This window comes from Gopherus evgoodei, chromosome 3, assembly GCF_007399415.2.
Source record: "Gopherus evgoodei ecotype Sinaloan lineage chromosome 3, rGopEvg1_v1.p, whole genome shotgun sequence".
Taxonomy (NCBI): Eukaryota; Metazoa; Chordata; order Testudines; family Testudinidae; genus Gopherus; species Gopherus evgoodei.
Window position 1 is genome coordinate 25,713,950 of NC_044324.1, and position 14,093 is coordinate 25,728,042.

The following is a 14,093-nucleotide window of genomic DNA, read 5'->3' on the forward strand; positions in this document are numbered from 1 at the left end:
GTTTGTCAAAACTTTTTTTAAACTTTTTATTTTTTCAGTAGTTTACATTAACACAGTACTGTGTTTGCTTTTTTTTTGGTTTTGGCTGCTGCCTGATTGCATACTTCTGATTCCAAATGAGGTGTGTGGTTGATGGAGCAATTTATAACTCTGGTATTCATGCAGTATTTTGATAATCGCATTTGCATGTGGAAATTCAGTGTGAATAACATCTCCCCCATGGAGATGGTGTGCTGTAGTGCAAGGGACATGCTTTAACAGAGAGGTCATCTCAGAGAGGCTACAAGTTGATCATTTATTCTGTGATTTTTATGTGACCTCTGCAACTCCAGGCCCACATGGCTGGACTCAGACCTCTGATTTATTGTTGCCCACATCCTGCTTATGACTCTCTAAACATACCCATGACAAAATCTTAGCCTTTCTCTCAGACCACCCATGCTCTCACTTATCTCCACAGTTGAGTAACATTTATGTTGTAACTACTGTACACCCATTAAGGAGGGGTGAGATGGTAATTCAATATGACCAATGCACTAATTGACCTTAGCAATGAAACTGCAAATTGTGGTCACTATCTTGTATAGATTTACAGTATGTCCAAAAGGAAACATACAAAGGGCTTGGTTATACTTGAACTGCTACAGCACTTCAGTGTAGACGCTACCTATGCCGAAAGGAGGAATTCTCCATTGACCTAGCACAGTCTACACTGGGGATGAGGTTGGCTTACCTATATGGCTCGGGGTACAGATTTTTCACACAGCCTGAGCTATGTAGCTGGGTTGTCTTAACTTTTCAGGCCTAAGACCACCAACTCATTTCTCAAACTGTAGTTCTTCAAGCAGTCATAAGATCAGTACATTTTCCATTGTGGTCAGTGGATCACCAGAGTTCTAAAGAGTGGTCAACTGTCAACAGAATTTCTGTTAACTAAGCAGCGGAGGCCTAGGGACTTAGGGGAAGAGGTTGGCAGTGAGCTCTTTCTTATGAAGTGGTCTGGAAAATGTAAGAATCTGAGCACCACCACATTAGAAGGGAATGACTTTTAGATTGTGCTGACACCAGCCAGATTCCAACCAGTGATTTAGCAGATTAAGAATTTGCATCTCAGTATCCATTTGTCTGACTCATCTATTCCTCCCCTAAGGGAAAGTTTCTAGTGAGGCACTTTCACCTGATGCCTGATACAGTTCATCCATCTGGCAAGTAGGAGGCAAAGGGCTTGGCTACACTGGAGAGTTACAGCGCTGGTGGTGGGTTTACAGCGCTGCAACTTTGTAAATGTCCACACCTGCAAGGCACGTCCAGCGCTGCAACTCCCTGGCTGCAGCGCTGGCTGTACACCTGGTCTGCTTGGGGTGTAACGATTCCAGTGCTGGTGATGCAGAGCTGCTTATCAAGTGTGGCCACCAAAAGCGCTGTTGTTGGCCTCCAGGGTATTAGGAGGTATCCCAGAATGCCTGCTCACAACAAACCGGAAGAATGGCTGAACTCCGAGCTCCCCCGAGCTGCTTATCTAAAAAACAAACACCGCTCCTGTATGCTGAGCGAGCGGAGGCAGGCAGAGGAATTGCTTTGGAAGGTTCACAGCTGTTTGCTTGAAGAGAAAAGTCACACAGCAGAGGGGGTGGGGGGAGTCGGTGTTGAGCAGCTGCTTATGTGGTCTGAAGGCTATTTAGGAGTGCACAATTTGCATTTAGTGAATAAGAGGGGTGGGGGAAGGGCTCGAAACTTTTAAATTGATTGCAGGTTGGTGATGTGTATGTTCCAGTCCTTAGAACTTGCAAGGCAGGGAGCTGACAGATCCAAAAATCCACACTCTCTCTCTCTCTCTCCCCCATGTTCCCCCTCACCCCCCTCTTTTGAAAAGCACATTGCAGCCACTTGAACGCTGGGATAGCTGCCCACAATGCACCACTCCCAACAGCACTGCAAATGTGGCCACACTGCAGCGCTGGTAGCTGTCAGTGTGGCCACACTGCAGCGCTTTCCCTACACAGCTGTACGAAGACAGCTGTAACTCCCAGCGCTGTACAACTATAAGTGTAGCCATACCCAAAGAAAGAAAAGCCTGAGGCTAAAGTCAGTATTAGTCAGCCTCCTGACTGACCAGAATTTAACTGCAATGTCCTGTCAGGTATCATGGGGCTTAACTCAAGTTTACAGGTAGAGTTTTTATCTTTGTCATTATAATATATACCCAAGCCTCCCAGCTATGAAGACCACTCATCCTTCTGTGCTTGCCTGTCTGTATTAGATGCAATCATCCCTTTTCAAAGGTAAGCACCTCAGGGTAGAGCAGCAGTTCTCTAGCTGTCAGTTGGGACCCCAAAGTGGGTTGCAACCCCATTTTAATGTGGTCGCCAGGGCTGGTGTTAGACATGCTGGGGCCACAGCGGAAGACCAAGAGCTTCAGCCTAGGGTAGTGGGGCTTAGGTTACAGGCCCCTTGCCTGGAGCTGCCGCCTTGGGATTTGGCACCCTCCTGAGTCAGGGCAGCAGGGGTTTGGGTGGGTTCAGGCTTTGGTCCAACAGTCATTTTTGTTGTCAGAAGGGGGTCTTGGTGCAATGACATTTGAGAGGAATTTGAGCACATTCAGCTCTAGAACAATTGGGTGCAATCATAGCGGAGTTGCCACCCTGATACCATGGCTGCTCTTGGCTCTGTTCTTTGTCTGGCATTTCTGGCCCATTGTATGCAGTCAAAAATAGATACATTGGGCCAGACTTTCATCTCAGCTGCACTAGTGTACAACTGGAACATGTATGACTTACATCCATGTAACTGAGATTGGAATCTGTCCTGTTTTGCTTTACCTTCAAAACATTTTCTACCTCAAGCACATTTTTTCTGTTTAGTTATTGACTGTTGGCAGCTCTGCTGGAAAGAATCAGCAAAAGTTGAAATTTCTGAAGGAAGTTAAGGCCATGGCTACACTCACACTTTACAGCGCTGCAACTTTCGCGCTCAGGGGTGTGAAAAAACACCCCCCTGAGCGCTGCAAGATACAGCGCTGTAAAGCGTCAGTGTAATCAGGGCGGCAGCGCTGGGAGTGCGGCTCCCAGTGCTGCACGCTACACCCGTAAGGGATATGGTTTACATGCAGCGCTGGGAGAGCTCTCTCCCAGCGCTGCCGCTCCGACTACACTCACACTTCAAAGCGCTGCCGCGGCAGTGCTCCCGCAGCGTTGCCGGGGCAGAACTTTGAAATTCCAAATGTAGCCATACTCAGAGAGAGGTGTTACAGATGAAATTACGTATCTAAATAGGAAACATTTTCACTGTTCCATTTAATGTGATTTTAAAAATGTTTATATTCTGTCAATCTTGTGTGTCTGGGAAAATAGTTGCTACAGAATTAAGGTTTAAAACAGTACATTTTTAGGACTGAATATCAGTAGTATTGTACATCACTCAACATTTTACAATGAGATGAGCTATGACTTGATATAAATCAAGCAACCATGCTATAATACAGACCTATATCTCGTGTACAGTAAATTTTAGGTGCCTGATTCTAATCTCACATGCACAGATTTTACACTTTGAATTATATTGACTGCAAAGGAGTTTTCCAAGATGTACATTTTATTATTTGTATTACAGAAATGCATAGAAGCTGTAATCGGAGATCAGGGTCCCATTGTGCTAGGTGCTGTACAAACACCGAGTATAAGTATCATAACCTAGTCCCAGATTTGGACCTTAGCATGCAAAATAGGGGGGTTAGCATGAAAACCTCCAATCTTAGTTACCAGCTTGGACCTGGTAAAGTTGCCACCACCCAAAAAATTAGAGTGTTTTGGGGCACTCTGGTCCCCCCAAACCTTCCCTGGGGACCCCAAGACCCAAATCCCTTGAGTCTCACAACAAAGGGAAATAAACCTTTTCCCTTCCCCCCTCCAGGTGTTCCTGGAGAGATACACAGAAACAAGCTCCGTGAATCTAAACAGAGGGATTCCACCCTCCCCGTTTCCAGCCTTGGAAAACAGAAGTACCGAGAGCTAATCTCTCTTCCCCCCTCACCCAGAGGGAATGCAAACTCAGGCTAGTAAATCTAACACACACAGATTTCCCCCTGACTTCTTCCTCCCACCAATTCCCTGGTGAGCACAGACTCAATTCCCTGGAGTTCCCCACTAAAGAAAAACTCCAACAGGTCTTAAAAAGAAAGAAAAAATACATAAAAAATGGTCTCTCTGTATTAAGGTGACAAATACAGGGTTAATTGCTTAAAAGAAATATGAATGAACAGCCTTATTCAAAAAGAATACAATTCAAAACACTCCAGCAACTATACCATGTAAATACAAAAGAAAAAAACAATAACCCCTATTGTATTATGATCTCTGTACTCACAACTTGGAAACAGAAGATTAGAAAGCAGGAAATAGAGAAATCCTTCCCATAGCCGAGAGGGAGATAGGCAGAAGACAAAGAACTCAGACACAAACTTCCCTCCACCCAGACCTGAAAAAGTCTGGTTTCCTGATTGGTCCTCTGGTCAGGTGCTTCAGGTTACTTTTTTTCAGGTGAAAGAGACATTAACCCTTAGCTATCTGTTTATGACAATAAGACAGTCCCAACCCCAGAGTTTACAAGCCTGTATGAAATAAGGCGCACACATGAAAAACAGGCAGACAACAAACACTGCAAACAACCTATATGCCACATCGAAGGTACAGAACTCATTGGTTATGTTTCTCTCCCAGATTCTGAGCAGTGTTCTAGAATGAGTTGGTAGTCTTAGATTGACGTAGATATTTGTCATATTGTCTAATATCCCCGTAATTGGCATCCTTGTCATTCTCCATACAGGAATTAATGGGCTATGAAGACTAAACTACTGTCTCACCACCAGAAGTGATGCCTCTCAGACTGAAGCACATTGGCGGGCAGAATGGGAAAGTTTGCATTGTGACAGCCCTTTCTGGGTATGTTCCTTGGCTGAATAGTGTGCTGCTATCTTCACAGCTGACAAGCCAGCACTATCTACCGGCGCATAATTCTCTTCTAAATTAGAGAAGAAAAGGAAAGTACTTTCTGATTATACATGACTAATAAACAGCGTTATCACCCAAAAGCACAATAGAGCTTGTCATGGATGCAGACTTGCATTGAGCTGGTAGTACTAGATACAATTTACTGAATCTGCCCTTTCCCAAATAGGGTAGTGCCTTTGATCACAAATCAGTAATGTCCTTACTTATTCATTAAATATAATGCAAATAGTCATGGCAAAGATTTCATCTCTACTCTGCATGCAGCATTCCCTTTTATTTTGCAGCAGAAATAAAAGGAAAAGCCGCTTGACTTCCTAGATCAGCAGATGAGCAGTTAGAAGATCAGTGTGATGTACAGTATTACACATACTGGAAATTGTGCAAAGTCAGCTGAAGAAGTTGGGTTATTTTGCTTGACCCTTTGCAAATCCCAGACTGCCTTCTTGATTCATTCATTTGAAGCACCTTGTAGCTCTGGTTTATATGGGTAACATAAAAAGTGGTGAAATGGCTCAGCATCTAAATTGGAAGCTGTTGTACACACACATTTAAAGTCTCTAGACTGGCTGCTAGATTTAATATCAGTATTTGTTTATCTGAGCATTACCCCCAGTCACCACCCCAAGCCCTTTTAAATGGCCCAGGTGGGCTGCAGGGCTCTTAGCCACTGATTCTTTATGTATCTCTATAAAAGTAGGACCTTGAACATGCACAGTGCTAAAACTCAGAATACTCAGGTTTATTTGAGTTAACTCATCTCTAACTACACTACAAGTGAAGTGAGTTTGGGGAAGGAAGGGATCTAATCCTACTCCCTTCCTTGCATGAATCACAAAACTGCTGTGTTATGATTAATAGGTATGAAAATCGTCCTTCAAGTAATGTAACTCAGTATAAGCCCCTAACTAAGACAAAAGGGGTGTGTGTGAATCCACCATCTAGCTTTTGGCTGAGTATTGTTTTGGGTTGGAGGGGGGTGGAAGAGATCATGCAAATACGGAGAACAGACAAGAAAAGAGAGGAAGAGGTAAGAAAGCTCAGCAGGAGCCTGTGAGCACAGTGTGACCCTGGAAAAAGCTAGAGAAAGTTTTTTTGGGGTCTGGTGTTTTGGGGTCTGGTTTGAGGGCAGTAAGCTAAGAATCTACTCTTTTTATTTTTGATTCCTTCTGTATTCAAACACACAGGACTTTGTACATTCCTTGTAATTAAACAAGATGGTATCCATGAGAATAACAGGTTCCACCAACTTGTACTTTCAATGGGAACATCCCCAGGATCATGAACTTTGACTAGTCACTTGGGTCAAAAAGGAGCAACATTTGTAAAAACCGACAATTTAGACAGACTTTGTTACAGAGACATTTAATACCAGAACACTGTACAGGGGTGTGCAGGGCAGGAATGAGTATTTGCCCAGCTCCAAACAGAGTCTCAAGCACCTTTGATATAGTTTATAAAATCAGCAGCATTCCGCTCTAGAATTTTAGCCCTGTGTATTCAGCCTTACTCTTGCCATTAAGCAATTATTTGTATGTATTAATACTAGAAGAGCTGAATTGTACAGATTGGGAGGGAGGATAAACTTCAAGCTAAGAAAGCAACTGAGCTCCAGAAGGAATCTGGATAATGTGATAGAAGCACAGAAGAAAAATGAAATTAGCTCATGTACACAGTTCATTATGCTCCAGTTTGGCAAACATCAAACTGTTTTTTCAAGCAGACTGTTAGCCCTCAGAATACTAGTTTATACCCTCAGGTACCAGCTTTGCTTCCTGACTTGCTACCTATTAGTGAACTTGCCACTCAGCATTGTCATTTTTATGGGAGGCTTTTCCAGCATGCTCTCCTGGCAGCTGACTCTTTAAATCCAGAAGACAACAACCAGTTAAAGCACTACAGTGGTCATTTTGCTTCTGAGTTCTGCAAGTTACACTTCTCTTCCTTCTAGACAGCAAATACATGAGCTGCTTTTATGTTTTCTCCTTGCTTGCTTTCAGCAGTGAGCTGTAGATGGTCTGCCAGATAACATCAGCATTTTAACTACTGTGGCCAAGATTTTCAGAAGGGTACACTAATTGGGGGTACCTTAACTTTTAGTGTCTCAAACTTATCCTGAGGCACCCAAAGATCTAAGGCCAGTTAAGAAAACTTTGGCTCATATCAATAAGATCATTCTGAGCAGTTTTAGATGCCACAGTTCTATCAAGTCCATTTATATTACAGTTCCCAAATACAGTGGGAATTTTTTTTAACTATGTCCCTAGTGTAGACCAGGCATACTTACTGAAAAGCTGAAAGTAGGTGCAATAATAGCAGGCAAAGAGAGAGAAAAATAAAGCAAGTAGAGAAGGTTTCACTGCCCTCATGTATTTCACAGTACTATCATTTTCACAGTACAATGGTTCCTTTAGACATTTTCTTTCTATTGTGCATCAACAGAGGAGTTAACAAATCACATTATAGTAGCAGGAAGGGGATTAGTTCCAGTTCACAAAAATGAGCAGGATAATTAGTATTGTTACTTTCTCTGGATCGTTTATTTTTAAAAAAGAATGCTGAGTTGAAACTTGTTAATTGTTGCACACTTGGTAAAAGTTACCATGTGTTCTTATTGCAGTTCCCCTAGTCTACCCTCTTCTTTCTCTTCCAGTTGCTTGTTACTCTGGCTTGGTGTGTCTTGCTTTATTTAGACTGCAAGCTCTTTGGGACACATGAGTATGGTTTGCAAGTTAGGTGTGAGAGAGGCTTTGTTCAACTGAACCTCAAGAGAGCAAGATGGAAGGAGCATGGCCTATCATTGAAGGTACAAGGAAACAAGTGTTCTAAGTTTTATTTCTGACTATGCTAAAGCTCTCTTAGATGTTTGGATGGAAGACTCTACAGATCTGCAAAGTAAAAATAGTGCTCTTACCCTTATAATCCTAGACAAAAATTGTGAATTCTAGATGTTGGGGTAAACAAATAGATGCCATCACTTCCTGGACAAGCTTTATTCCATGGAAACAGTGTGAAGAAAGTAATAGACATGGGACAAAAAACATTCTGTCCTTTGGAATTAACTACATGTTTTTATGCCTGGTCCTCTGATACCTGGCTAAGCTTCGAATGACTGACAGACGGACAGTAGTTTTGGGCTTCTGTTCAGGTGTGATTATGAACAGGAGCCAATACAAAGTCAATACTGAAAACAGGACATCTACAGTGGTTGCTACAACACATTAAAAGGACCATCCAAGTAAGAAGTTACATCCAGCACTGTTCATACATGTATGTTATGCCACCAGGGATATGTGTGGCTTACAAAATGGCTCTTTAGGAAGAACTTTCCCCTACAATTCACGCTGTCTGACTCTGTGTGCCAGTACAGTAGCACCCAAGGCCTGAAGCAGTGTTGGAGCTGGCTTCCATCTGTCTAGATTTTTCACATCGTTCCTTTCTATCTCCAGTTCTTGCTGTTTCTCCTTCACGTGGAAAGGTATGCTGAGGAAAGGAGAAATGCAAATGAGTTAACTAACTGCAAAGTTCACTCATTACAGCAGAGTGGCTTTCCTGATTTGGTCTTCAACCAAACCAAATTGGACTCAGTGGAATATTACAGCATCAGTGTATATTTAAATATTAAAGCAGCTTTTGTGTGAAGCATTCAGGGGAAGGTTCCTTTTGCAATCTAATGGGATGCCTAGAGTAGAGACAGGGAAATATTAACATTGTAGAAGGCACTGGCAAAAACTCAGTTGGAATATTGTGTACACTTCTAGTCACCTGTGTTCAAAAAGATGTATTCAGACTGGACCAGGTGCAGAGAGGAGCTACTAGTATGATCAGGGGAAGAGAGAGGCTAGCTTATGAGTAGGGGTCTACTTAAATCATGAAGAAATAACACTTTTTTTTTTTTCATGGGTTGGTGTCATGATATAATTCCCCACTCTGAACCTTAGCGTCCAAAAGATGGGGTACCAGCATGAATTCCTCTAAGCTCAATTACCAGCTTAGTACTTGTAGCGCTGCCACCAACCAGGAATTCCAGTGCCTGGTACACTCTGGTCCCCCCAAAACCTTGCCCGGGGACCCCCAAGACCCAGACCCTCTGGATCTTAACACAAGGAAAGTAAACCCTTTCCCTCACTGTTGCCTCTCCCAGGCTTCTCCTCCCTGGGTTAACCTGGAAGATTCCTGCGATTCAAACTCCTTGAATCTTAAAACAGAGAGGAAAATCCACCTTCCCCCCTCCTTCTCTCTTCCCCCTCCCAGACTCTCCCTGAGAGAGAAAGTAATCCCACCACAGAGAGAAAATTAATCTTTCTCTTCCCCTTCTCTTCTTTCTCCCCACCAATTCCCTGGTGGATCCAGACCCAGTCCCCTGGGGTCTCACCAGAATAAAAAAACAATCAGGTTCTTAAACAAGAAAAGCTTTTAATTAAAGAAAAAACAGTAAAAATTATCTTTGTAAATTTAAGATGGAATATGTTACAGGGTCTTTCAGCTATAGACACTGGGAATACCCCCCCCAGCCTAAGTATACAAGTACAAATTAAAATCCTTTCAGCAAAATACAAATTTGAACTTCTTCCAGCCAAATACACATTTGCAAATAAAGAAAACAAACATAAGCCTAACTTGCCGTATCTACCTAGCATTCACTATTCTGGACATATAAGAGACTGTATCAAAGAGATTGGAGAGAAACCTGGTTGCACATCTGGTCCCTCTGAGCCCCCAGAGTGACCAACAACCAAAATCTAACAGCACACCCACAAACTTCCCTCCTTCAAGATTTGAAAGTATCCTGTCCCCTGATTGATCCTCTGGTCAGGTGACAGCCAGGCTCACTTAACTTGTTAACCCTTTACAGTCAAAAGAGACATGAAGTACTCCTGTTCTATTAACCCTTAACTATCTGTTTGACAGTTGGTCACAGCATAAATATCATGTAACACATCCATGAAATTTGCTATTTGTGACCAACCCATGACAAATGTGATTGTCCCTTCCCACACACACACAGCATTTCTCAAACTGGGGGTCCTATTATAGGGGGTTTCAGTATTGCCGCCACTTACTTTGGCACATCCTTTGGAACTGGATGGCCAGAGAGTGGTGGCTGCTGGCAGGAGCGGCGCCAGGGTTTTTGGAGTCCTAGGTGGGGGGGTCCTTCCGCGCTCCCGGTCATTGGCGTCAATTCTGTGGCGGGGGGATCCTTCTGCAGCTCCCGGTCTTCGGGGCACTTTGGCGGCAGGTCCCGGAGTGTGGAAGGACCCCCCGCTGCCGAATTGCCGCTGAGGGTGGCAAAATGCCACCCCCCCTAAATCCTAGAGCCCTAGGAGACTGCCTAGGTTGCCTAAATGGAAGCGCCAGCCTTGGCTGCTGGCCAGGCACCCGCCTCTGAATATAGTGACACTTCCAGCAGCAGTGCAGAAGTCAGAGTGGCAATATCCTACCATGCCACCCTTACTGCTGTGCTGCGGCTGGCAGCAGTGCTGCTTGAAGCTGGGAGGTAGGAGAGTAGCAGCTGCTGGCTGGGAACCCAGCTCTGAAGGCTGAGCTGCCACCAGCAGCAATGGAGAAGTAAGGATGGCATGGTATGGTATTGCCACCCTTACTTCTGCACTGCTGCTGGTGGGGCACTGCCTTCAGACCTGGGTGCTCAGCCAGCAGCCGTTGCTCTCCACTCTGCCTTCAGAGCTGGGTGGCTGGAGACTAGATTTCATGGTCTGTGACATGAGTTTTCACAGCCACAACTTTGATAGACTAGGAGGAGAGGAGATTGAAAGAGTTTGATTTGTTTAGCCTAGCCGAATGAAGACTAAGGGGATGTGATGGCTCTCTCTAAACACAGCAGAGGGATAAACACTAGGGTGAGAGAAGAGCAATTTAAACTAAAGGACAAAGGTGCATGAACAAATGGAAATAAACAAGACATAAAGAAATTTAGGATGGAAATGATAAGGTTTCTAACCACCAGACTGAGGTTCTGGAACGGCCTTCTAGTGGGAGTGGTAGGGGGCAAGCAACACAATTAGTTTTAAGATGGAGCTTGATAAATTTATGAATGAGATGAGATTACGGGGTTGTCCTGTGATGGTAGGAGACTGTACTCTGACCCAGGCAGGACCGGTGCTAGGGGTTTGAGCGCCCTAGGAGGACGGCAATTTCGCCGCCCCGAGTGCTGGTCCCGCGGCTCCGCTGGAGCTGCCGCAGTGGTGCCTGTGGAGGGTCCGGTGCTCCGTGGCTCCAGTGGAGCCGCTGCAGTCATGCCTGCGGGAGGTCCACTGGAGCCGCAGGCACGACTGCGGCAGCTCCACCGGAGCCGCGGACCAACGGACCCTCCGCAGGCACCACTGCGGCAGCTCCACCGGAGCCGCCTGCCGCCCCCTCCAGCAAAACGGGGCCCACCATTTATTCTGGAGCCCTAGGCAATTGCCTTGGCTGCCTAAATGGTAGCGCCGGCCCTGGACCCAGGACCTACCTCCTATGTTTGGTTTCTAAAACTTCATTCTTATCTGCTGAAAGCTACATACAGCATTAGACATTGAAAAGAAAAATCCAGCTTTTTAAGTAGTTGATTATTTACTGTACAGTGCTTAATACTTTTCATCTCTATATATCCCAAAGCAAATATCCTGATAAAGCAAATATGACAAATCTCATGGGCCAAATCCCCAGCTGGTGTAAACTGCCATAGTTCCATTGATTTCATCTGATTGACCCTGCAGCAGACATCCAGCACAGAAAATTTCCATTCAAAGGGTTAAAGTCTGGCAATGTTATAGGCAACTGAGAACAGGTTCTTATAATAGCAAGTGTCAGGTAGCCTTAATGATAGACCACCTAGAATCAAGTCCTGAAATATTAGTGCTGGATATCTGGAAGATTTTGAAAAACCACAGACCCATAATTTTAGAAATGTCTAGTACTTGCAAGCCAAGTGTTCACCTGGTGAAAACCAATATAGAGCCACTGATTTCAGTGGCTCTATGTTAATTCACAACAGCTGATCATCTATCCCTGAATATTTTGGATGCTGTTAAGTAAACACAATCTCTAAGAACTTCCTCTTCATCACTTACTAGAAATTGATTTAGCTGATGTCAAGACATGGAGAGCCCATTGCTCTGATTTTAAAGAAGTATGCCCATCATGTGAATTTACATCTGTTCTTAGACTGAACAAGCATAGTGAAATCCAAGCATAAGTATAATTATACAAAAACAGATACATATAACAAAACATCCCCTAGATCGTGTATACATACAACCTTAGGTTGGTACAAGATAAAAGCAAAAGAGAATTGTCATAAACAGATAGCTAAGGGTTAATGTCTCTTTCACCTGGAAAGAAGTAACCTGAAACACTTGACCAGAGGACCAATCAGGAAACAAGACTTTTTCAAATCTGGGTGGAGGGAAGTTTGTGTGTGAGTCCTTTGTTCTTAGGTCTTCTGCCTGTCTCTCTCTCGGCTATGAGAAGATTTCTGTTTCCTGCTTTCTAATCTTCTGTTTCCAAGTTGTGAGTACAGAGATCATAAAACAATAGGGGTTATTGTTTTTTTTTCTTTTGTATTTATATGGTATAGTTGCTGGAATGTTTTGAATTGTATTCTTTTTGAATAAGGCTGTTTGTTCATATTTCTTTTAAGCAAATGACCCTGTATTTGTCACCTTAATACAGAGAGACCATTTTTATGTATTTTTCTTTCTTCTTATAAAGCTTTCTTGTTAAGACCTGTTGGAGTTTTTCTTTAGTGGGGAACTCCAGGGAATTGAGTCTGTGCTCACCAGGGAATTGGTGGGAGGAAGAAGTCAGGGGGAAATCTGTGTGTGTTAGATTTACTAGCCTGACTTTGCATACCCTCTGGGTGAAGAAGGAAGTACTTCTGTTTCCAGGACTGGAAATAGAGAAGGTGGAATCCCTCTGTTTAGATTCATGGAGCTTGCTTCTGTGTATCTCTCCAGGAACCCAGGGAGGAAACATCTGGAGGGGGGAAGGGAAATGGTTTATTTCCCTTTGTTGTGAGACTCAAGGGATTTGGGTCTTGGGGTCCCCAGGGAAGGTTTTTGGGGGACCAGAGTGCCCCAAAACACTCTAATTTTTTGGGTGGTGGCAGCTTTACCAGGTCCAAGCTGGTAACTAAGCTTGGAGGTTTTCATGCTAACCCCCATATTTTGGACGCTAAGGTCCAAATCTGGGAATAGGTTATGACATGAGTGGCAGTGGTGAGATAGATAGAAGCCAGTAGGAATATTATATTTTTCTTTTCTCTGCTAGGGGCTTTTTAGCAGAGAGGGTTTTGTTTTAAAAGGAACCAGAGAGAATTTTTTTTCTCTCTTCTCTCTTGCAGTTTCTGGCTTGCATATTAAGCAAGGAACCATTAAGCTGTGACAAAAGGGTCTTTTGTCAGACAATAGCACTCCCATTAGGAGTCAAATACCAGCATTATACACATGCAAATAAAGTGGTTTTTCTGGTTTACTTTACATTGAAAAGATTAGCTAGAGGAAGAAAGGGAAAGAGGCACTGTTGCGAGGCAGAACCCAGGAGGCAACAGAGAACCTACAGTTCAGACAACAAACACCAGAGGGCACCCCAACACAAGAAAACAGGAACCATGACTTCCAAGGAAAAAAGGGGGGCAGAAGAACAAATCAAAGAAGCTGAACACAGGAGACAACTGGAAAAAAGACAAAAAGAGGTGGAGCTGAAAGAAAAGGAAGAAAACATCAAAGAGGCAGCCCACAAAAGAAAACTAGAAGAAGAAGAGGTGGCCCACCGAAGGAAACAAGAAGAAGAAGAGGCGGCCCACCGCCGAGACATGGAAAAACAACAAAAAGAAAGTGAAGAGAAGGAAAAACAGAGAAAACATGAACTGGACTTAGCGCAGGCTGGGCAGCATGCGCCAGTCAATCCTAACAACCCTTCACCAATTATGGTTCCACATCACAGGAAATTTCCCACCTACAAGGCAGGTGATGACACTGAGGCCTTCTTGGAAAATTTTGAAAGAGCCTGTCTTGGGTACAGCATCCCTGAAGACCAGTACATGGTAGAATTGAGGCCACAGCTCAGTGGACCTTTAGCAGAGGTGGCAGC

General features: G+C 43.9%; 1 protein-coding gene across 1 annotated transcript in view; it reads right to left on the reverse strand.

Annotated features, from left to right (window-relative positions):
- Nucleotides 1–8,335: 8,335 nt before the first annotated feature.
- The window catches only part of SPATS1 (spermatogenesis associated serine rich 1), a 36,802-nt gene continuing 31,044 nt past the window's right edge, over nucleotides 8,336–14,093 (reverse strand). Inside the window, exon 7 of the mRNA XM_030554370.1 lies at nucleotides 8,336–8,486. Coding sequence (XP_030410230.1) covers nucleotides 8,336–8,486 — 151 coding nt within the window. The remainder of the gene's footprint in view (nucleotides 8,487–14,093) is intronic.